Source organism: Myotis myotis, unplaced genomic scaffold, assembly GCF_014108235.1.
Source record: "Myotis myotis isolate mMyoMyo1 unplaced genomic scaffold, mMyoMyo1.p scaffold_m19_p_40, whole genome shotgun sequence".
Classification (NCBI taxonomy): Eukaryota; Metazoa; Chordata; class Mammalia; order Chiroptera; family Vespertilionidae; genus Myotis; species Myotis myotis.
This window is the reverse complement of record NW_023416347.1, coordinates 280,247-305,108: the sequence shown is the minus strand read 5'-3', so window position 1 is coordinate 305,108 and position 24,862 is coordinate 280,247. Positions and strand designations below refer to the sequence as shown.

At 49.6% G+C, this 24,862-nt stretch overlaps 1 protein-coding gene across 1 annotated transcript in view; it reads right to left on the bottom strand.

Moving 5' to 3' along the window:
• Window positions 1-3,885: 3,885 nt before the first annotated feature.
• PDE8A (phosphodiesterase 8A) overlaps window positions 3,886-24,862 on the bottom strand; it is a 101,927-nt gene continuing 80,950 nt past the window's right edge. Inside the window, exons 12-23 of the mRNA XM_036306288.1 lie at window positions 24,318-24,395; window positions 20,551-20,621; window positions 20,142-20,306; window positions 18,994-19,042; window positions 18,671-18,806; window positions 16,928-17,126; window positions 15,887-16,104; window positions 12,684-12,816; window positions 11,987-12,154; window positions 10,227-10,356; window positions 9,126-9,237; window positions 3,886-4,207 (exon numbers count right to left, since the gene is read on the bottom strand). Of these exons, the coding sequence (XP_036162181.1) occupies window position 4,207; window positions 9,126-9,237; window positions 10,227-10,356; window positions 11,987-12,154; window positions 12,684-12,816; window positions 15,887-16,104; window positions 16,928-17,126; window positions 18,671-18,806; window positions 18,994-19,042; window positions 20,142-20,306; window positions 20,551-20,621; window positions 24,318-24,395 (1,460 nt within the window). The 3' untranslated portion in view covers window positions 3,886-4,206. The remainder of the gene's footprint in view (window positions 4,208-9,125; window positions 9,238-10,226; window positions 10,357-11,986; window positions 12,155-12,683; window positions 12,817-15,886; window positions 16,105-16,927; window positions 17,127-18,670; window positions 18,807-18,993; window positions 19,043-20,141; window positions 20,307-20,550; window positions 20,622-24,317; window positions 24,396-24,862) is intronic.

Sequence of the window (24,862 nt, the reverse complement as noted above, 5' to 3'; positions counted from 1 at the left end):
TGGCCTCATAGAATGTGTTAGGAAGTATTGCCTCTTCTTCAATTTTTTGGAAGAGTTTGAGAAGGATATGTTTTAAATCTTCTTTGAACGTTTGGTAGAATTCACTGGTGACGCCATCTGGTCCTGGACTTTATTTTTTGGAAGGTTTTTGATGGTTGTTTCAATTTCCTCACTACTGATTGGTCTATTTAGATATTCCAGTTCTTCATGATTTAGACCAGGAAGGTTATATAATTCTAGGAACTTACTGAATTTGGTGGCATATAGTCCTTCATAATATTCTAGTACGATCCTTTGTATAACTGTGATGTGGTGACTTCTCTCTCATTTCTGATTTTGTTTCTGTGGGTCTTTTCCTTTTTCCTTAGTTGAGTCTAGCCAGTTGACATCTGTCGGTCTCCCTCACGCTTTAGCTCTGATGTGTGGTACATGTATTAGTTATTTGTCACTATGTAACAAATTACCCCAAATTTACTGGATAAAACAACACCCACTGTCTTGCAGTGTCTGTCTCTGGTTTTCTCTTTAGGCTGGAATCAAGGTGCCTATTGAGCTGTGGTCTCGTCTGTGAACAGCACCCCGAGTGGGTGCTGGTCGCAGGATTTGGCGCCACGGCGGCCGTGGGCTGGGGCTACCTCACTTCCATGCCACGTGGGCGTCCCCAGGGGACAGTTCACAGTATGGCAGCTTGCTTCATCCGAGCAAGCAAGTAGGAACAATAGTGTGAGCGAGATTGGTATCATCATCTGTAAAGGGTTGAACAGTTCAGATCCCCGGAACCCCAGCACGTGAACTACGTGTTAACAGGGTCTTTCAGATGTAACTAGTTAGGGATTGTGAAATGAAATCACAGATTCGGAGCAGAGCGAGCCCTGAATGACTAGTGGCCCCGAGAAGAGGAGAGGTCAGACACGCACCCAGGGCCCCACGAGGGGAGGGAGGGAGGATGCTGGCAGTGGCCGCGAGCTGGGAGGGAGGCATGGGGTGGTTCTCCCTCAGAGGGAGAACCTGTTGGCACTTTAATTTCAGTTCCTGGCCCCAGAATTATGAGGAAATGGATTCGTTTTCAGCCACCAGCGTGTGGTCATTTGTCATGGCAGCCCTAGGAGATGAACCCCCTGCCTTTTGGAGCCACTTCTGGGATGTGACACTTCTCCATGTTCTCTGTTCATTCACTTGTGAATTCCAGGAGGCAGGGTCACTGGCAGCCGTTTTGAAACTGTCTAGTTACCATACTCTAAGGCCACAATTTCATTGTGTTTTTTTTTCTTTTTAACAACTTCACTTGACATACAGTTCACCCGTTTAGAATTTACAACTCAGTATTTTTCAGTATGTTCATAGGGGTGTGCATTTATCACCACAATGTAAGACATTTCTGTCCCCTCGCCCCCACTCCCAAATAAAACCCTGTGTCCAGTAGCTGTCATTCCCTATTTTGTAGCCCTAGGCAATCAGGTACCGTCTGTCTGGAGGAAGGCAGAAAATCATATCACAGTGGTTTGTGGTCCTCCAAAGCTTAACCCTACATGACAAAATTAAAAATTTTTTTTCAATTACTGTTGACATTCAGTATTATATTACTTCTAGGTGTACATCATAGTGATTAAATATTTCTGTATCTTACGATGTGATCCCCTAAGAAGTCTAGTACCCACCTGACACCACCCATAGTTATTCCAATATTATTATTGTTGGAGGGTATTTTTAAATAATATTGGAATCCTCGTTGGAGGGTATTTTTTCCATTGATTTATAGACAGAGTGGGAGGGAGGAAGGAGGGGGGAGAAAAACCCTGATGTGAGAGAGTCACAGCGATTGGTTGCTCCCCCACGTGCCCTTACTAGGCTGGGGAACCTGCAACCAAAGTCTGTGCCCTTGACTGGGAATCAAGCCCACAGCCCTTCAGTGCATGGGCTGACGCTCTAACCACTGAGCCATTGGCCAGGGCTATTACAATATTACTGACTTTATTCCCTGCCAGTTTGTACTCAAATCCCCCCCACCCCTTTCAGTTAGTCACCCACCCTCATCCCATCTGGCAGCCATCAGTTAGTTCTCTGCATCTATGAGTTTATTTTTTAGATTCCACATGTAAGTGCAATCCTGTGATATTCATCTTCCTCTGTGTGATTTATTTCACCGAGTGTAATACCCTCTAGGTCCACCCATGTTGTTGCAAATGGCAGCTTTGTTCCTTCTTATGGCCGAGTCGTATTCTCTCATGTACATACACACACCACATCATTCTTATCCATCCATCCATCAGTGCACACTTAGGTTGCGTCCTTGTTTTGGCTGTTGTAAATGCGCTGCAGTGAACATAGGAGTACATGGTCTTTTCAAATTAGTGTTTTGAATTTCTTGGAATAAATAACCCAGAAATAGAAATGCTGGGTCATACAGTTATTCTGTTTTTAATTTTCTGAAGGCGCCTCCATGTTGTTTTCCTTGGCGGATGCACCAATTTACAATTCCATCCCTGGTGCACAAGGGTTCCCCTTTCTCCACATCCTCACCAATGGCTTAAATCCCACATATTTTTGTTCCTTTGAAAATTTCCCTGAACTTGTAAGTAATCATATTGAAGGTCTAATCTATAATACACAACACTCTTTTAGGATAAGCTGAACATTTACCTTATCCTACTTTGGATACCTGCTCCTCCTACTCCCGATTACGCTTCACTATTATTTTCCCCACACAATATCCTTTTAGCTTTGCCCATGTGCTTACACCCATCTCTTCATTTACCACTGGTTTCTGTAACCAGTTCTTCTTTCTGGACTCACTTTATACATCTTTCGGCATTTCTCCCCACAGGGCCTGTGTGTAATGAGTTGTGTGTGCATGGCTGGAATTGCGTTTATCTTACCTTCTGAGTGCTAGCTCAGTTAGGTATATAAATCTAGGCTGACCATCTCCTTCAGGATTTTGAAAACGTTACTACTTTGTCTTCTGCAGATGAGATGTCTGCTGGCAGTCTAACACTAGTTCCTTGACAGTGGAATGAACAAGGTCTTTTCTCACAGCTTTCAGGTTATGCTCTGAATCAGTGTGTCGTGTGGGTTTATTGATCCCTTTAAATCTGAGGAGCTACTTCTGGGAAATCCCGAGGGCCTGTTAGGTTTCCTGTGGGTGGTGCATGTCCGTATGTATTCTCCCCTTTTGGAAATGTGTCATTCTATTTTAACTTTCCTCGTATTTCCATTTTTAATCTCTCCCTGCTGCATGCTGACTACCTTAAGCCTTCCGATTCACTGGTTCTGTGTTTAGTAAAATCTCATCTGTTAAACCTGTAAAGGTGTGTTTGTTTCGATGATGATGCTCTTCAAATCTAGAATGTCTATCTGGTCCTTTTTGAAATCTCCGTTATTCTGTAAACTCCGTTGGCTTACCTTGAGGTTTCTATTGCTTCTTTCCTCTCTTCACGTATGTGGTGCAGATTCCAGACAGCGCCTGACTGCTCTCACCTCGCCATGGCCGGTTCCTTGTGGGAGTCATTCCCTAGCACCTGGAGGAGGAGGGGAGGGCCTTCCCACATCAGCCTATAATTACCAACAGGAAGAAGGGGTCTTTCTTTCCATAGACAGACAGACCCCTGCGGGGTGGGCCCTGTCATCTCTTCTGGGTGCTTGATATCCATGTAGTTTCTGAGAATTTTTCAACATATTCATGACCTTTGTGAACCTGAAGTAGTCACTAAACTATTAATCTTGTCAATAAAGGAGTCTTCATTCAGAGGGCGAAAAAGATGAAATATTGTCAGTCTTATAAAACACCAAAGAAAAGGTGACACATGAATTCTTACAAATAGTTTAATTTCATTTTTATCTTGGAAAAGCAATGTAAGTTTAAAATGAAATAACAAGTACTTTGATATGTCATTTTTTATGGTACTACATTTATTGAAAGTGTGAAGATACAGAACCTTTATAAATATCTAGAATTAAAAATTACCTATGAAGATAAAAACAGATTGGTTTTAAAAAGTCAATTTAGTAAATATTCTGTTTGCTATGTTTCTATGACAATATTTGGTATAAACACTACAAAATAAGGCAAACTTCTGGAAAAAGTCATTAATAAAATTTTATGAAAAAGTGTTCAGTCCTAATTTCTTTTAATTTGTAGAATCGCTGGCAAAGTACATCAGGCGAGTAGAGCAGTTTCAGAGGTCCAGTTTCAGACAGAAGGAGCCTTCTCCTGTAGAAACAGCGTTTCCTGATTAGCATAAATTGGATAAAAATTTCACATGTACAAGTATCTCTATCGGGCCCTGGTGGAGCATCATCCTGACAACAAAAGGTTGCAGGTCTGATTCCGTGTTGGGGTGCGTATGGTGAAGGCAACCAACAGATGTTTCTCTTCCTCTCTAAAATCAGTAAGCATGTGAAAATAAGTATACACTAAATATTACATATTTAATGAATATGAATCATGTAAATTTGGTCATACCATTTAAAGTTGGCTTTGAAGTATTTTTAAACTCTTAGAAAGTATTGAAGTTGTAATAAACACTTTAATAATTGATACTAGTAATCCACCTCAAAATTTGTGGTTGAAGTAACCATCAGTAGCTTCTATGATGTGGAACAAGGTTAGAATGCCATAAGGTGTTCTCAGAGCTGAACCCTGTGAGAAACTGTTTGCCACATGCAGGATTTCACGGTAAGTTTGAGAGGTTTTCAGTTCCTCTACAAGTTTCACCTTGACCTTCAATATATTCGCCTTCGCCTACTTCACCCTTCTCCTTCACGACCAACCACCTTGACCCACCTCAACCTTGAACATCATGTGCATAACCTTTACCTGTCCACACCCTTCATCTTTGCCCCCTTCATCAACTTCACTCTTGCTTTGAATTTCACCTTCAATTTCAACACCTTCACCCTCACAATGTCTATATTCACCTTGACCCCTGTCACCTCAACTTTCACTGCCTTCACTACCTTCATCTCAATTTGAAATTAACTACTTTTCCTTTACTGATGCAACATTCACTACCTTCACCTTAAAGAACTTTACCACTTTCACCACCTACACACTCCCTTTGACTTCATCATCTTCAACACATCTTTACCCATGTAACCTTTACCCACCTCAACAGAAACCACCTTCCCTCACCATCTTCACTTTCATAACCTTCACCATCTTCATCCTCACCCTCACCTTGAACTTCACCATTCCCTTGACCTGCACCACTGTTACCCGAGTTTCACTACTTTTGCCCCCTTCACCTTCACTTTTACCGCCTTCATCTTTGCATATCAATTTCACCACCTTCACCTTCATCATCTTTACCCTTTGAATTCACCATCTTCATCTAATTCCTTCCCTGATGCCACCTATATATTCACCTTGATCATTTCACCACCATCACCTTCCACCACAATTTTACTATTTTCACTACCTTCATCCTCACTTTGAATTTCATATTCACCACCTTTTATTGTTTCCACCTGCTACTTGATCAGTGGTTCTCAACCTTCCTAATGCTGCGACCCTTTAAAACAGTTCCTCATGTTGTGGTGACTCCCAACCATAAAATTATTTTCGTTGCTGTTTCATAACTGTCATTTTGCTACTGTTATGAATCGTCATGTAAATATCTGATATGCAGGATGTATTTTCATTATTACAAATTGAACATAATTAAAGCATAGTGATTAATCACAAAAACAATATGTAATTATATTTGTGTTTTCCAATGGTCTTAGGCGACCCCTGTGAAAGGGTTGTTCGACCCCCAAAGGGGTCGCGACCCACAGGTTGAGAAACGCTGTACTTGATCTTCACTGCCTTCCCTTTCACTCACCTCCTTCACTGCTGCAACCTTCCTCTTGACACTACCTTCACACTCTTCCTTATCCATGGCAACCTTTGTTGCACTTGACTTTCACCACCTTTGCCCTCACTTTGAACTTAACCACTTTCACCTTGACCTTACCACCTTCTTTTTACCACCTACATTTTCACCGTGGCCACTTCACATTGACCTTCAACCACCTCCTTCACTGGCAAAGTTCACCTTCACTACCTGCCCCTTGAGATTCACCACCATTGCCTCCTTCGTCTGACCTGCACCACTTTACCCCACCTTATCCCCTGTTGCCACCTTCAACATCACATTCACTACCTCTACCTTCATCCTCAACTTCACTATCTCCTCTTCCTTCACCTTTACCTGTATCACCTTTACTCCCTCACTTTTTTTTAAAATAAATCTTTATTGTTCAGATTATTACAGTTGTTCCTCTTCCCCACCCCCCCATAGCTCCCCTCTGCCCTTACCACCCACACTGTCCTCATCCATAGGTGTACCATTTTTGTCCAGTCTCTTCCCACACCCCTTTCTCCCCTGAGAATTGTCAGTCCACTCCCTTTCTATGCCCCTGATTCTATTATATTCACCAATTTACTCTGTTCATCAGATTTTTTATTCACTTGATTTTTAGATTCACTTGTTGATAGATGCGTATTTGCTGTTCATAATTTGTATCTTTACCTTTTTCTTCTTCCTCTTCTTAAAGGATTCCTTTCAGCATTTCACATAATACTGGTTTGGTGGTGATGAACTCCTTTAGCTTTTTATTATCTGTGAAGCTCTTTATCTGACCTTCAATTCTGAATGATTGCTTTGCTGGGTAAAGTAATCTTGGTTGTAGATTCTTGCTATTCATCACTTTGAATATTTCTTGCCACTCCCTTCTGGTCTGCATAGTTTCTGTTGAGAAATCAGCTGACAGTCGTATGGGTACTCCCTTGTAGGTAACTGACTGTTTTTCTCTTGCTGCTTTTAAGATTCTTTGTCTTTTGCCCTTGGCATTTTAATTATGATGTGTCTTGGTGTGGTCCTCTTTGGATTCCTTTTGTTTGGGGTTCTCTGCGCTTCCTGGACTTGGAAGTCTATTTCTTTCACCAGGTAGGGGACGTTTTCTGTCATGATTTCTTCAAGTAGGTTTTCAATATCTTGCTCTCTCTCTTCTTCTGGCACCCATATAATTTGGATTTTGGTACGCTTGAAGTTGTCCCAGAGGCTCCTTACACTATTCTTGATATTTTTGGTTTCTTTTTTCATTTTGCTTTTCCGGTTGGATATTTTTTTGCTTCTTCATATTTCAAATCTTTGACTTGATTCTTGGGATCCTCTTGTCTGTTGTTGGATCTCTGTATATTATTCTTTATTTCAGTCAGTGTATGCTTAATTTCTAGTTGGTCCTTTTTCATATCCTCGAGGGTCTCACTAAATTGATCAGCGGTTTCTAGAAAATTCTTGAAAAACCTTATAACCATGGTTTTGAACTCTATATCCAGTCATTTGCTTTCCTCCATTTCTGTCATTTGTGACCTGTTTCTTTGTCTCTGCATTTTTTATGCTTCCCTGTGTTGGCAGAGTGGCTTTGTGTGCTAGGTGTCCTATAGGGCCCAGTGGCTCAGCCTCCCCAATTACCTGGGGTGGACACTCTTGGTGCATCCCTTTGTGGGCTGTGTGCATAGTCTTGTTGTAGTTAAGCCTTGATTGTTGTAGGTATCACTGGGATGAACTGACCTCCAGGCCAATTGGGTGGGAGAACTTCTGTGCCGAAGACACCCTTATGGGGAAGACTTGCTTCAGTGGGGCTTTGGTGTTCCCTGAGTCTGCCCCCTGAGTGTACCCCTTATGGATCTGAGGAGTTGTAATCTGGATGGTCTCACTCTGACCACTGGGTACACTGGCTCTTGGATCTAAGGAGGTGCTAATTTAGCCTCTGCCTGAGGCTACCCAGCAGGAGCTACTGAGAGATCTGCAGGTTCCTCTTCCTTGTTTGGGTTTTGGAGGTGCCCAGATGAGGCCCAGCTGTGAAGCAATGCAAGCTGCTGTGGGGCCTTGGGCCTTCTTTTGGATGTTCTGGGTCTTTCTGAACCAGCTGCAGTTTGTTAGGTAATTTTAGATCTCAAAGGGCCAGGCCTTTCATATGCAAAAGTCTCTGCCGCAGCCTGGGTGGGGCCGGGTCTCAGGGAATCAACAGGTTGGAGCAAACAGCTATGGCTGCTCCTCAGTCCTACCCTAAGAGGCCCCAGGTCTCAGTGTCCCGGTAATCGCTGCAAGCACCTCTGAGAGAAAGCCGCCCTTGAGTTCCGCCCAATGCCAGACAGTCCAGTTTCTCCCCGCATGAGTCTGGGTCCCCAGAGACTCGCCCGTTACTGGAGTCAGGGCCGTCGGGAGCTTGTGCCTCCCTCCCGATTGCAAAAGACACTGGCGTCCTCCGTTGCCAGCCCCATTCCGCACGCTCGAGCCTCCGTACCTCTGCACTTTACTTCCGCAGTTCCTCTGGGTCTCAGTGTGCTTTTCTCTTTCCTTCTAGTTGTAGAATTTCCACTCAGCCAGCCTTCCTGTGGTTCTGGATGATGTTTGTCTTTTAGTTGTAGCTTTGAAGTGGTTGTGTGAGGCAGCAATTTCCGGTGTTTACCTATGCCGCCATCTTGGTTTTCTCTCTTACTCCCTCACTTTCATCCTCAATTGAACTTTTCCATTTTCACGTTGACCACCACATTTGACCCCATCATCTCCTTACCTTTGCTGCTTTCAGCTTGACATTCACAATGACTTTCAGCACCTTGAGATTCACCATTTTCACCTCCATCTTGACCTGAACCAACTTTATCACCTTCACCCTCACTATGGACTTTTACCACCTACACCCCTTTTCACCACGAGGGTGAGGATCGAGGTGGCAAAGGTGTAGGAGGTGGGTGAACATGATAGTGGTCAAGGCAGGAACCCTCTGCCCAGCAAACTGAAAACCCACAATGAGTCTGAGGTCAATGTTGGCTACAAAATGTGGCTCTCACTGACTCCACAGCTGCCTCCTCTTCTTAGTCTGTGTGATACTGATAAACCAAGGAAGCCCAACCAGCGAGGCCCAGGGGTTGAGCGTCAACCTATGAACCAGGAGGTCATGGTTCAATTCCCAGTCAGGGCATATATCTGGGTTGTGGGCTCAATCTCCAGTGTAGGGCGTGCAGGAGGCAGCTGATCAGTCTCTTATCATTGATATTTCTCTCTCTCTCTCTCCATCTCCATTCCTCTCTGAAATCAATAAAATATATTTTAAAAAAACAAGGAAGAGGGTTCACATACTATTTTGGTTCAGGAGGTGGTCGGACGCCCCGCAGCTTCTTTTCGTCGAGTCCTTTCCAGTATTTAAAATTGTTGTCCAGGTGCTGCAGTAACTCCTGTAGGTCTACAAAGTCTGAACAAACAGGGGAATGTGAGCTCTCCTCACAGCCTCAGCTTAGAGCAGGGTCCTCCGACTACGGCCGCGGGCCACATGCAAATACAGACATTGTGTTTGTTCCCGTTTTGGTTTTTACTTCTAAATAAGATATGTGCAGTGTGCATAGGAATGTGTTCATAGTTTTTTTTTAAACTATAGTCCGGCCCTCCAACGGTCTGAGGGACAGTGAACTGGCCCCCTGTTTAAAAAGTTTGAGGCCCCCTGGCTTAGAGGCTCGGGCTTCCTAAGGAGAGAGCATGCGGAAGGAGGAGGAGGACAGGCATATGCAGGATGCTAAGGGCCCACGTGTACTAAAGGCAAGCCCTGCACTCATGCCAGCATCTCCTCTAGGACTTGCTCAGCTCACAACTCCGATCAGTAAAACAGGGAGCACTTCTGCTTAATTTACCATAATCAGCACCTTTGGGGCTGGGCTGTCAGGAACAAAGCATCGAGAGCCCCCACCTTACAGCGATGCCAGGAGACAGCAGGCTGCGAGTCCCTCTCCTGTTGGTGCTCCCACCCCTTGCACTGCAGACCACATCTGCCTGCCCTGCAGCCCTTCCCCCAAGTGCAGTCCCATGGCGGGCAGAGCAGGTTCCCAGAGGGGCCCCTTTGCGGAAAAGGGGCCTCTGTCAGGGCAGCGGCTGGAGCAAGTGGCTCCAGGGACACCGTGGGGTGTGGAGTCAGTGTTCGTGGTTGTGAATCCTAGTTTCTCTGCTACTCTCTGTGTGGCCACAGTTCATCTCTCAGCTCTGAAACTAGCATGACAACCACCCCTTGGAGGGGCAGTTAATGAGGATGTGCACATGCCCCGGCCTCAGGGCCCGGGCGATAGCTTGTTCATCTCAGTCTTTCTGGAAAGTGTAAGCCCCAAGCATGACCTGGAGTCACATACAGAATACAGCACTCGCTACTTGCTGCGCTGTCCTGACATCTGGGAAAAGTCCTCTAAGCGTCCTTACCGTCCCAAGCATGGTACATGTCTGTGACGAAGTAGTCGATGAAGGAGATCTGGGACTTGGGGATGCTGCAGGTGTTTCGGTCAAAAGCTGGCATCGCCACAGTTAAGTCCAGCTTCTTTTCTTCTTCCGTCTGCAGAGCAGAAAATGCCAGAATTATGAGTCTCAGTGCCTGCTCCACTCCTAGAGCCCAGGGAGCTTGTGGTGAGAAGCCGACCGGGAGCCCCTGCCACCAGATTCCAAGTTGTTCCCCGAGCGGGGCCGGCTCTGCCAGGAGGGCCTCAGGACCCCCCACCCACATTCTCAGCGCCGGAAAGCCTCCTGCCGAAGCTCCTCAGTTAAGATTCCGAATGGCACCTGCGCCCACTAGCTGCCACCCTCCCCGCAGCCACCGTTCCAGCACCTGCCACAGCACGCAGGGGTGAGGGAGACACAGCCCCCCACAGCATGGGGTCTGGTGGCTGTTCTCGTCTCCGGCCGCATTATCTTATCGAAAGATTCTGAACACCCTGAGATGCGTGCCGCAAAACAGACAAACATCACTCGGAGGTGAAGCGCTTTATGTGCAGTCACGTTTCCTTAGGAGAACATCACGGAGCGCCTACGCTACCAGCCTGTGCGGCTTGTTGGGCCATAGACAGTGCTCCCTGTGCATCTCTGTAAGGGAAAATGGTGCCCTGTACAGGGCGCTTAGCAGGACTGGGTGCTGCTGTGGGTGAGCAGTGAGAGAGGCTGCACATCACTGCCCAGAACTACAGATTTTACATACAAGCCCTTCCCTGCCTCCTGCCGCCAGTCAGACATAGGACACGGAAGCTGCCAGTGCTGATCGGGAATTACTGGGAGGATCCGGGAGAAACTAGCCACGGGGTGAGGCGAGATCACCGTAGTACACTGACGGGAGGGAGTGAAAGGTGGCCTGAGGATCAGTAGGAACAGAAAATCAAGAGGGAGAGAGAGAAATACAGGCGACTGGCATGGCCACGTGAGTTTGGCTGTTGCATGTTGGAACAGTCGTCAGATTAAGGAATTTTGTGTTGTTTATAAAAAGAGGGTGTTTAGCCCTAACCGGTTTGGCTCAGTGGATAGAGCGTCAGCCTGCAGACTGAAGGGTCCCAGGTTCGATTCCGGTCAAGGGCATGTACCTTGGTTGCGGGCACATCCCCAGTGGGGAGTGTGCAGGAGGCGGCTGATCGATGTTTCTCTCTCATGTTTCTAACTCTCTATCCCTCTCCCTTCCTTTCTGTAAAAAAAAAATATATATATATATTTTTTTTTTTTTTTAAAAAGGGGGTGTTTAACATTATTTGGACTTTGGAAATGTTTTTTGTTCCACTGACCCTCTCTGCTCTCCTGCACTGAACTGATGGAAGAAATGGAACTCCCATGCTTTACATCGTTACACCCTGAAAATATGTCCCAAGTGCAGGGCCAGGCTGGACCCATCCAACCGCAGAAGGTCTGTGAGAAGTGGCAGGGCCTTAGCACCGGTTAAAGGAGGTCCTGACGACCTGTGTCCTTGTCCAGGGTCTCGGGTCCTCAACAGTCACAGCGCTGCACCCTCAAGGCCGTCAGCACCGGCTGTGGCGCGGGGACGGGCTCCTTAGTGCTGAGACAGGTCAGTGGCTGAGTGAATAGGGTGTAAGCTGTGCTCTCAGAACTGAGAGGCTGTGACCGTGAGAGCGAATCTACTGCCACCCCCACAGATACGGCTCCCACCACAGGGAAGGGGAAATGGAGGCCCTTAAGAGGCAGTGTCTTACCTGAGAAAAGTACTCCTCCGAGATGCGTGCAGCCCACTCGATGCACTGCTCCAGGGGCCGGCAGGGGTTGGACACGTCCGCGCACTTGATCATCATCCGCTTGATCAGAGTCCGGTTCTCTGGAGACCGGAGCATCGTGTCTACGTCAGGAGGGTTTGGCTCACTCCCCTGGAACATGGACGTTTAGCGATCAGCGTGGGCCCGGGTGCCACGCCCGCCTCACTGGCCCGGCCCCACTGTGAGCACGAGGCACTGTATGTGGTTCTCTCTGTGGCAGGCGGGGAGCAGGTACAGGCCACAACCAACTCTGTCCTGGGGGCAGGGCAGGGGCGTCTGAACCCTTGTCCGTGGGAAGCAGGGAGTCAAAGGCTGACAGGGAGACCAGGTGAAGGGAGCTGAGTCCTCGGCAGGACGTGCGAAGGGTAATAAGCCAGAAAGCCAGGGAGAGACACAGGAGCGCAGAAGTAAACCGGGGTCCTAGCCTCACAGACGGGGTACTGGTGGGGGCTGGGCCGTGGTGGGAAAGGGCTTCAGTGCACAGGGCGAGGTGGTGGGCAGACGGGGGCCCCGGAAAGAATCGGTGCTTTTTGTAAAATCTACTCCACTAGATCCACCGTGAGGACTGACAGAATAAACTCCAGGAACCAACAACACGGAGGAGCCCTGCACAGGTCGCGTGGCAGCCAGTCCCCCTCACCTCGCTTTCCTCCAGCTCTGCCAAGGGCTTGACGACGCTATTGACAAACTTATTGATGTGCTCGAAGTGCCTGGTCATCTCTGTGGCCAAGACCATGTCGATGATGGCCTGGCGCAGCGTCCGGTAGTCATTCCTGTTTCAGACGACAAACGAGAGGCCGCTGAGATCACACACCCAGACCGGACAGGAATGTGACCTGGCATGTGTGTCCCTGGAGCTAAAGTCCTGACATCACTGGGAGGCACACTTCAGAAGAACGGAGGTTACAGGCGAGCGCCCCAACAGAAGTTAAAATCAGAATCTTAAGGCAAGACCTTCCAGATGCAGTGTCCATGACGTTGTCATCCCTGTCAGGCACCCAGTTGTCAGAATAGAGAAAGGACACAGCCGGGTGAGCAGAGCCCGGTCTCGCTGAACACGGAGCCCGTGGTTATGAAGAATGTGCCCCACAAAGGACCCAAAGGCTTTCGTGCCCAGAAACTTAGCCCTGAGGGCTGAGCACGTCCAGGGGTGCTCAACGCCTCTTCCCCAGCACTGGCTTCTAATTACTTTCAAATTTCTATTTTCTGAGGACGTAAACCATATAATTAAAAACAAAAGGTGCAGAGAACGGTGCAGTCATTCTGTTCCTTTCCCCAGAAACAGTCAGTTATCAGAGCCTTGTGTACTTTTCCAGAGGTGACGTGTATGTACATGTCCACACACAAGTATCTCTGAATAAAACCTACTGTAAATCCACTCTGAAATGCTAGAATGTGGCAAAAGGGAGTTTAGTACAATCGGGAGTCTCTTTTTTATAAAATCCCGCATTAAAACTTCTCAAAAATCCAAATGGATACATACTTTAAGTATAGTTGTTGATATGGGAAATCCTATATAATAAAAGCGTAATATGCAAATCGACCAAATAGTGGAACAACTGGTCGCTATGATGCACACTGACCACTATGGGGGCAGACGCTCAATGCAGGAGCTGCCCCCTGGTGGTCAGTGTGTTCCCACAGGGGTAGCACCGCTCAGCCAGAAGCCAGGCTCATGGCTGGCGAGCTCAGATGCTGTGGTGGGAGCCTCTCCTGCCTCCACTGCAGGTGGGCGGTACGGAGTGAGGGGTCCTGGACTGAGAGAGCCCTGGACTGTGAGAGGGATGTCTGACATCCCCTGAGGGGTCCCGGACTGTGAGAGGGCGCAGGCTGGACTGAGGGTCTCCCCCCCAGTGCACGCATCTCGTGCACCGGGCCTCTAGTAATGCAATAATTAACAAATAGACATACAAAAATAAACTTTTGCCCACCCCTGTATTCCTCGTGACAGAATACATTTTCCTTCTTCCCTCTGATGTTCAGTCCCTATCACTAGACACCAAGGGGCCAGTGGTGAACAAAAGGCCCCATGATCTTCAGAGCTTAGGAATCTGCTCAGCCCTGCTGGGAGCTCAGCTGGAGCGTCATCCCATACACCAAGGCTCAGGTTTGATCCCCAGTCAGGAGGGCACATACAAAAAAAAAAAAAAAAAATCAATGAGTGCACCAATATGTGGAATAACAAATCGATGTCTCTCTAAAATCCTATCCTATATAATAAAAGGGTAATATGCAAATCAGCCGAATGGCGGAATGACTGGTCTCTATGATGCGTACTGACCACCAGGGGGCAGATGCTCGACGCAGGAGCTGCCCCTTGGTGGTCAGTGCGCTCCCACAGGGAGCACTGCTCAGCCAGAAGCTGGGCGAGTGCAGCAGCGGTGGCAGGAGCCTCTCCCACCTCCAAGGCATTGCTAAGGAGCAGCGAGCAGATGGGCAGTAAGGAGCGAGGGTTCCCAGACTGCGAGAGGGTGCAGGCCGGGCTGAGGGACCCCTCCAGTGCACGAATTTTTGTGCACTGGGCCTCTAGTCAATCAAATTTCTAAAAAGAATTGAATCAGCCCTAACCAGTTTGGCTCAGTGGATAGAACATTGGCCTGCGGACTCAAGGGTCCCAGGTTTGATTCTGGTCAAGGGCATGTACCTTGGTTGTGGGCACATTCCCAGTAGGGGGTGTGCAGGAGGCAGCTGATCCATGTTTCTCTCTCTTCGATGTTTCTTACTCTCTATCCCTCTCCCTTCCTTTCTGTAAAAAAAAAAAATCAATAAATATATTTTTTAAAAAAACTGAATCAGACATTAGACAAATAATGAAAAATGTGGTAAGTGCTACAAAGGAGACTTGGAACTGAGTAATGAGTGTGAGGGGCCAGGGAAGTAACGTGGGGACCGAGGAGATGCTTGCTGGGAAGAGGGCGTGTCCCAGGCAGGTGCAGGCGCTCTGAATGCCTAAGGCTCCAGGGGTCAGCGTTCCTCTTCCTTGTCTTCAGGTGTCAGGATGCAGAGGAGCTGTGCTGAGTGGAAGGGGCCAGTCACAAAGCCCACGCAGTGAGAGGCCCCCTTCGCTAGAATGTCCACAACCGGCCAGTCTATGGAGACGGAACTGGTCAGTGGTGGCCTCGGGCTGGAGGCTGGGTGAGTGAGGAGTGACTGCTGATGAGTTTGATGTTTTCATTGGTGTATTTTAATCCTCACTCGATATTTTCCCATTGATTGTTAGGGTGAATGGAGAGAGAGGGAAAGACAGAGAGAAACATCGATGTGAATCACATCAATTGGTTGCCTCCAGCATGAGCCCTGATCAGGGCTTGGCCCGAGGAGGAGCCTACAACCAAGGTACGTGCCCTTGACCAGAATTGAACCCGGGACCCTTCAGTCCACAGGCCGATGCTCTGTGCACTAAGCCAAACCGGCTAAGCTGATTTTGATATTTTGAGAGGAGGATGAAAATGTCCTAAAAGTGATGGTGGTCAGGGCTGCATTACTCTGAATAAAGACCATCATACACTCCAAATGGGTGAGCACTGTATGGGGCAGTGATGGCGAACCTTCTGAGCTCGGCGTGTCAGCATTTTGAAAAACCCTAACTTAACTCTGGTGCCATGTCACATATAGAAATTTTTTGATATTTGCAACCATAGTAAAACAAAGATTTATATTTTTGATATTTATTGTATATATTTAAATGCCATTTAACAAAGAAAAATCAACCCAAAAAATGAGTTCGCGTGTCACCTCTGACACGTGTGTCATAGGTTCGCCATCACTGGTCTAGTGTGTGAACTTATCACAATAAAGCTGTGGGGAGAGAGACAGAGGGACCGACACCCTTGTTATCCTCACCTCTCCACGTTCTTGAAGATGTTGCTCTTGTCCTCCCTGGCGGTCAGCTGGAAGGCCAGGGCCGCGTGGTGGCTCTCCAACACGGCACAGTCATTGTACAGCACCGCCAGCGGGCTGCCCGCGTTGCACAGGAAGAGGTTGGTCCTCCCCGGGTGGTCCAGGTCGTGGACGGCGGCTGCGATGAGGGCGGCGGCCTGGTCCACGGAGTCTAACGCTTGCTGAAAAGGAGAGACCTTTTAGAAACCACACAGCACCGAGAGCAAGGACTCTGCAGAGCTCTCTTCCTGCCCAGATTTCTGAGAAAAGCGTCTTGTTGAGCAAACCCAGCGTCCCTGTCGCGACTGTGAAAGTTGTATCTGTGCATGTTTTTTAGGGAACGTTACCGACTTTCACTCACACCAGGTAAGGACTTGCCCCAACACAGGTGTCCTCAGCGGAGAGGCGTGAATGGCTGAACAGCACGATGTGGATTACCTTCGTTGAGGCTGTTAGAAGTGTTTTCAGTTAGCTTTCTGAACGCGCACGTGTTATCTATAAGCAGCCCAGAAGCAGGAAGTTACAGCGGAATGTGGTGTCTTACATGCTGCTCCGTGTTCTGTCCTTTGTGACAGTGCTCTCTCGGGACTCCTAGTCCACCGGGCCTTGGGAATGATCTTTCTTTAAGAACAAAAACCCGGCTCCGAGGTTCGCCTGCAGGGTGAGGAACTAACATCTGCTCAACACGCCCAGGTGCCAGACGTGACCTCGTCCTCTCCCTTGCTGTGGGGGGGCACGCGGGGGCCCTAAGCGGCAACAGCCAACACTGAGTTGGCAGTACTTGCTTCTAGGTTCCGAGTGAAACCCCAGTGCACAGCCCCTCCTGTTCGTGCTGCCTTTCTCCCTGGGGACCAGCCCGTCTTACTTCCATGGCACAGCTGGGTCACGTCCGGAACGGACGCCGTGACTCCGTGCCACAGCGCGGGCCCGTGGCCGCACACGGGAGTCACTCCTGAGAGCCACACTGCGTGGAACTGGGGGAGGCGGACACAGCGCCCGGCGCACCTTGATCCTGTCCTGGCAGAGGAAGTAGGCAGTGGCGTGCAGCACGTCGGCGGCGTGGGTGGAGTTGTGGTAGGGGTTGGAGGAGTGGTAATGGGCTTCCATAGTCTGCAGCCACAGCTGCAGCGTCGTCTCCGAGCACTTCAAGAATTCACAGACCCCAAAGCGAGCGAAGATTTTGAGACCAAGAAAAGTCAAAGGCCTGGAAGGAGAAACAGGCACAGCATGGAAGCCGTGTCAGATGCCAGGGCGGGCGAGACAGCGGGCCTGCCCCCAGGGAGCCGGCACAGCGGGGCGGGGCTCGGACGCCTGCTACACTCGGTGCCTCAAAATCAGCAAGTTTGTAGCCAAGCTGAACTGGTGCCACCTCGAACCCCACGTTCCCCTTTGTGCCTGTGCCCCCCGCTGGGTGTCCTGCCTGGACACACTAACAGTTTCCCAGGACCGCACAAGAGCCAGACAGCCATACGCCCTCTGCTGGCCTCGTGTATGAGGAGGTGCCCCTAGGGCAGTGGTTCTCAACCTCCCTAATGCCGAGACCCTTTCATACAGTTCCTCATGTTGTGGTGACCCCCAACCATAAAATTATTTTCGTTGCTACTGCATAACTGTCATTTTGCTGCTGTTATGAATCGTCATGTAAATATCTGATAGGCAGGATGTATTTTCATGGTTACACATTGAACATAATTAAAGCATAGTGATTAATCACAAAAACAATATGTAATTATCTATGTGTTTTCCGACGGTCTTAGGCGACCCCTGTGAAAGGGTTGTTCGACCCCCAAAGGGGTCGCGACCCACAGGTTGAGAACCGCTGCCTTAGCGGGTGAGCAACCGGCCTTGACCTGGCTTTTGGTTTGAAGGTCAAGAAATGTGGCTCTGCTGAGGCAGTGCCCAGAGGCGATGAGCTGGCAGGGCCTGAGCCGACCTGCCTTGGCCTGATTTCCCGTGAAAGCCTGGTCACTAGAGCGTCAACCAGGAGCTCAAAGACCTGTCTGCCATGGGGTTTTCTTTTCCACGGTCTTTGCCAGGTCGGGGCCACGGAAGGAGAATGTACCTGCGGCTGCTTCATGGTGAGCATGAGCACAGGCAGGCAGGGCTGCCGTGGGGACAGTTCACCCAGATGGGGTGCGACCTGACACTGTCTCCTGGTGATCCCTCGGGAGCGCACCTCCCCTGTGACTGCCCTGCCCCCACATCACAGCCTCCACCTGAGGGCGGCCTGGACAGCACCAGCTCCGTGGCACCCCTCCTGTGTGCCAAGCCAGCCCCCGCTTGGTTAACAGTTCTTTCCCAGCAGGTGCAAAAGTCAAGGCACAGTCCCATCGCCCTCGCCTGCCAGCACACCAGTCGCCATGCCTGTCGCCAACACAGCCGCCAAGTCCTGGGGCTGGCTCTTCTCAAACGTGTGTTGGTGTGTTTGTCATTTTAGTTCTAGGCTCTGAGTGGGGCTCTTTGCTGTGATCCCAGCAGATCGCCACCTACAGGGGAGATCATGCCTGTATTTTCCAGGAAAACCCTGCCATTTGGAGAAGTCAGCCTCTTGCTCCATTTCACGCTTCCCAGAGTCTGCTGTCTCCTCCCTGGCTTCCCACGGACCCCCGTGGAGGCCTGGCCCTGGTGACTCGGGGGCACCCGCCGCCCCGGGACCAGGGACCAGCTCTGTGCAAAACCCACTCGCTGGGGGCTTCTCCGCTCCGGCCCTCAGCACCGAGCTGTTCGCTGAGCGCCAGGTGGGCTCACCTTTTCTGGGTGGCAGTCTCCAGTTCAAAGACATTAAAGTCCCAGTCGTCATCGTTTTCCATGGCCTCAGCTACCCGCGGTGGGATGTTGTGGAGGGACTCGGAGGTGAGTAAGCTGCCCGAAATCTGATGCAGGTCTGGGGAGGGGTGATCGGGAGGACAGTGTTAGCAGGTTCTGCCCGTGAACCACTCCTGAGGGCACAGTGCTGGCTCGGGGCTTTGTTTCGGGGCTTTTAGGACAAACCATCGGGAAAACTAATTTTCATCATTTAAACTTGACTGTAATGTTAATAATGATAAAAAAAATTACAAAGGAAAACTTACTTTTTGTGGAGAGAGTGTACTCATTCCCAGAGAGTCTTCGAAAACCGTCCTGATAAAAATCAAGGAAACGAGAGAGAGAAGTCACAGCTGTTCTTTACCTGACGCCCCCAGACAGATGCTCGCAGAGGGCAGCAGGGCAGACTCTCCCTCACGCACCCCCAGGGGCCCTCCCTTCCATCGCCTGGCACTAGGACGGGGGGAGGGAGGGGGCAGCGAGGGCAGCTTGAGAAGGCGGCCCCGAGGCCCGGCGTTCCTGCTGGCACGCAGACGTTTGGTTTCTTAGGGACAGCGCCCTGTTCCCACCATTCCCCACCCCACCCTCCTCACCCTAATGGACACCAGGCTTCCATGTCCTCTAGAAAAAGCTAGAGTCTTCCTGGCCCTCTAAGCACCCGACTCCGCCCAGCAGAGCCTGGGTGAGAGCTGCTCCCAGCCCCTATAGCAGCCCCCCTCTTTCCGGCAGGCCTCTCTCCCTCCCCCTCCTGTGTCAGTGTCCGCCTCCCCACAGGCTGGGGGGCCTCTGTCATAGGCCAGACCCATGTTAGACATGAGTCTCAACACACATTCCGTCACGGAACCTCGCTGTCTCTGCAGGCCTGATGTCATAACACTGGGCTGTAGGCGGCTACCGGAACCCGCCTAACGCCCGATGTGTAAGATGTCAGTGACCTCAGAGAGCAGGACCTGGGAGGGAAGGGGAGTTTTATTTCTGACCAACACACAGGTGACGGCAGTGACGGACTGATCTGTCTTCCACACAGTTCTTCCCGGGGAGACCTCTATCTGAGACGGGCCTCACGAGCCCACGGCACAAGGCCTTCTCCCCGTGAAGCCGCAGACCTGGGCAGGGGGTCTGGAGGGAATCTGGGCCCCGTCCTGTTTCTGTGCAGCATCGAGCATTTATTTTTCTTTTTTTCTGCCCCCGTTTTCAAAATCTTTAAAACAATTAAGTTTTATTTAAATAAATTGCTCGTAGGACCACTAAGCAGAAATGGGGCCCTGGCTCGGCAGACTGCCCTCCTCTGCTCCACGCTGAGCCCTGGGTGAGGCGGCAGGTGGGCGAGGCTGTGGCCTCGGCGAGCAGCGAGCCCTGTGTAACGGGGCAAGCAGCACCAGCAGCTCCGCCGCAGCCCGGCCAGTGCACTTACAGACATCAGGCCCCCAATGAGGTCCTTGGTGTGAGGATCCCCTTCCTTCGCCTCAAACTGTGGTGAATACAGCTCCGAGGTTCTCAGAATTTCCAGGACGCGGTCTAAGGCTTCCATCACAGGCATGGAGCTGTTCTCCTGGGCAGCACTGATGATATTGATCACCTGCGATATGGGAAGAGACACGAGGTCAGAGCCTTCAAAGCAACAGGAAGCAACCCAGAGTCAGGCTGCCTGGTGCTCAGGGCCAACCCAAGACCAGCCAGCTGTTCCCGCCACACGTCCTCCCTCCAGAGGCCCCATGGCCAGGAGGGCGCTGTTACTGTGCGGCCCCTGGTTCTCATGGGAAGCAATCTGCTGGGAGGACAAGGGTGGTCTGCTCAGTGGAGACGGGCCGCAGACTCCTCACCTTGGTGATGGGCGCCTCGATGGTCATGGAGTGGATCCGGGCCAAGGAGGAGTGTCGCCTCTGGCTGGCCACTGCGGGGAGATCACACGGGCAGGGATCAGGGCCAGCACCGCCAGGGCTCCGTGTCCTCCCTCTCCCCACCTCCCCGAGGCCTCCGTGTGCTGCACGGGGAGGGGGAGGAGCAGACCCGCCCGGTGCCTGAGCTTCCTTCCCATCCTAAGAGCCAGCACTGCTTCCCTCGGCTCCAGGCACCAGGATGCACTTGGCCCCGAACTGAACTTCTGATGTCAGAGAGAGAACAGGAAACAGCCCGCACGCCACGGCCACAGCCTCTGTGTTTGTAATGAGGCCGACGACTGCTCTGCTTGCTGCTGCCCAGGAGACAATGCCACAGGCTCTTTGTGCCACACACGCCGGAGCCAAAATACAGCTCACCACCAACTGCAGTCCATGCGTTTCTGCGAAAGGTTTCAAGGCAGAAACCTTTGCTGTTTCCCACGGTTATGCTTAGTCTAGCCCAGGGGTGGGCAAACTTTTTGACTCGAGGGCCACCATGGGTTCTTAAACTGGACCGGAGGCCAGAACAAAAGCATGGATGGAGTGTTTGTGTGAACTAATATAAATTCAAAGTAAACATCATTACATAAAAGGGTACGGTCTTTTTTTTTTTTTTTTTTAGTTTTATTCATTTCAAACGGGCCAGATCCGGTCTGCGGGCCATAGTTTGCCCACGGCTGGTCTAAAATCATTAGGTCAGGGGTCCTCAAACTACGGCCTGCGGGCCACATGCAAATACAAATATTGTATTTGTTCCCGTTTTGTTTTTTTACTTCAAAATAAGATGTGTGCAGTGTGCATAGGAATTTGTTCATAGTTTTTTTTAAACTATAGTCCGGCCCTCCAACGGTCTGAGGGACAGTGAACTGGCCCCCCTGTTTAAAAAGTCTAAGACCCCTGCATTAGGGCAACGCCTCCACCAGGCAAGCGGCAACTCCGAGCTCTGGTTTACGCTGTTGCTGGTCCTGCCAGATGTGGCTCCTTGGGGGAGGCTGAGCTGGGGGCAGCCTGGGCCGTGCACAGGCAGCAAGAACTAGTGCAGTGATGGCGAACCTTTTGAGCTCGGTGTGTCAGCATTTTGAAAAACCCTAACTTAACTCTGGTGCCGTGTCACATATAGAAGTTTTTTGATATCTGCAACCATAGTAAAACAAAGACTTATATTTTTCATACTTATTTTATATATTTAAATACCATTTAACAAAGAAAAATCAACCCAAAAAATGAGTTTGCGTGTCGCCTGACACGTGTGTCATAGGTTCGCCATCACTGAACTAGTGTCACACAGAGTTCTGTGTCCCCCTGAAAGCTCCACTGTCGGGCCAAACCTCTGTACCAGGGACCTTAAGGGGTCACAGTGTTCCCTGGCCTGAGGCGGCTTCCCGTGACCAAATGGAGGCCTCAGGAGCCACACCGCGTGACGAACCAACCCCAGGCTCCCAAACGCTTTCAATGCTGGCGACCAGCATATGGTGCTGACTTTCCCAATGTGGCCATTAAACCAAAAATAAGAACCACTATTTTATCACGATGTCATAAAAGGGCTTTTTCTCATTTAAAAATGTGATAGTGACATCTGCTCACAAAAACCATACCACAGTGTAAATGCAATCAAGTCAGGGAGAGAAGATGTACAGATGGTTGGGACTGTGTGTGCACAGAGTCCCTGAGCACCTGCAGACCTCAACAATCACTGGGCAAGCGTCAAGGTTACTCAGTACGAGGTCAGTACACAAGAGTCAACTGTAATTTTGCATGCTAGCAACAAACAATCGGAAATTGAAATAAAAACACACCATGTGACAGCATCAAAGAACATCAGTATCTTCTATGCATAGAAAAGCCTAATATGCACAGTGTCCCCTCAGGATTTGGGAGACCGGAAGTTCGACCGCTCACTATGACGTACACTGACCACTAGGGGCAGTGCGGAAGGAAGGAAGGAAGGCCCCGGCCAGCAGCCACCACTGGGCCGCTAGTTTAGAAATAAATCTAACGAAAGATTTCAAAATTTATACACTGAAAATGCAAAATATTACTGAGATAAAATAAGCTAGAGACACAGCATTCCCTGGTCTGCAAGACTCACTATTACTGAGATTTCCATTGTCCCCAAATTGATCTATAGATTCAAGAGACTCCAAGTAAAACTCAGGAGATGGTGTGTGTAAGCGAACAGGCTGGTTCTAACTGTCAGACAGAAATGCAAAGAACCCACAGTAATGGCCAGGAGCATCTCGAGGAAGCAGCAGAATTCCCTTAAGGCTGCAGGAATCGCTGGCACTGCTACAAGCACAGACCAACAGCCAGGGACACAACCCAGGACCGGACCATGTGGTATAGACCCTAATTTATGACAGTGCTACTACAAAATGTGTATTGCTGTTTGCCAATGCAGTGCTGGGCCAACTGGGTTTTAATGTTGTGGTAAAATTCCTCCTTGGTCTCTACTCTCTCCTGATAAAAAATTAACTTGAAATGGATCACAGACCTAAGGTGCACACAGAAGGAAACATGGGAGAACATTTTCATGACCATGGAGCAGAGGAAGAGTTTGTAAACAGGACACAGGAAGCAGCATTAGCTATAAGAGAAGACATGGATACAGTGAACTGGATTAAGGTTAAAATTACGAACCTGTGTTCATTAAAAGAGTGAAAAGGCAAACCACAGAAAATCCATTTTTGATACATATATCCAATAGCGGCCCATATCTAGACTGTGTAATAAACCCTTCTGTCTCCCTCTCCCTTCCATGCTCTAAAAATCAAAGAAAGAGTCTCTGATGAGGATTAACAAAATAAATAAGTAAACTATTAGGTCATTCAGGCCACTTCTACATAATCTTTAAAAAGTATATTCTAATTAGAACTAAAATAATATTTGCAGAATAAGCCTCTCACTTGCCAGAATACAGCTCACCTCCCCACCAGAAGGGAAGCTTATGGCAAACTCCTGCCCACGGTGACGCATAGTAGGTGCTCACCTAAAACCATCGATCGGTTATTAGGAACTTCTATTTCAGCAAAACGGAAACCAGTTTTACCCTCGGCTAATGGATATAAACAAGAGTTGGATCCTGCAACATATTTCTGGTCACAAAAACATCACCAAACTTCTAAATAGAAACGCAAACACTTCTAATATTGAACACTGAAATAAGCATGAGCGATCCACATATTTAAGAAAGGCCAATAAAAACAAGTGAGGTCATCATTTTAACCCCCTTATTCCAGTTCAGGGCCAGGGTGCCGCAGCCGCCCCGGCCAGCAAAGGCCCGGCAGGACCCCTCCACCGCGGGGCCTCGCCCACACCCACTCGGACGGGACCTCCAGACACACACTTCCCAGCATGCTCTCTGGGCTGTGGGAGGAAAGCCAGGCCGCCTGGGAGAACTGCACCCTCACACAGGCAGTGACCTGCCGGGAACGTTACTTCAGGACCTGCTGTGACACTTTAGGAACTCAACCAGACAACAGACAGTACACCGGCCCTTTTCTCCATTCCCTGACTCCCGCAAAAGGCTCAGCATGGAGCCCACTGGCAGGAGCCGGAGGGGAGGGGGGGCAGTGGCCCGGGGATGAGGAGAGGGGAGTGTCACAGATTGCTGGGGGGTGGGGGGCAGTGGCCCGGGGATGGGGGGGGGGGGTGGTGCCAGGTCCGCACGTGCAGCACCAGGTGGTACCAGCTCCCCGGTCTTGGGGACCTACCTTCGCTTGCTCGTGAGGCAACACTCCTGACATCCAGGGAGCTTTTCCTCTTGTCTTTATGTTTACCTGATTGATTATCTGTGGGAACAAGAGATAAATCACCTCATCAAGGGGTGAAAAACGACCAGTTACCGTTAGAAAAACTACCAATCTAAAATTTTTAAAACAAAATTTAAGAATTTGGACACTAAGTTGCAACAAAAATCTGCAGAGAGCAGACGGTGAAAAGGAGGCGTCGGGCTCTCTCACAAAGTCCCACATGTCCGGTCAGACAGCGCGTCCCAGGCTCCAGGCCCCGTAACGAGGGTCCCGTCTCGACGGAAAGGGGCGACGAGGAGATGTGCGCTCAGCACTCCTTGCTGCTGTGGCTGAGGAAAGTGGGAGCGATTTTTGAGCCCCACGCGTTTGCCCCAAAGGGGAGAAACCCTTTATGCAGTTGCTTCTGTGACACCAGGCCTGCCGTTTGGGGAGGAGCGCGCCTCTCCCAGGGGGCACTGGGCTGGCTGTGTCATTTCCTCCGTCTCCGACCCCCTTCTGTGAGGCAC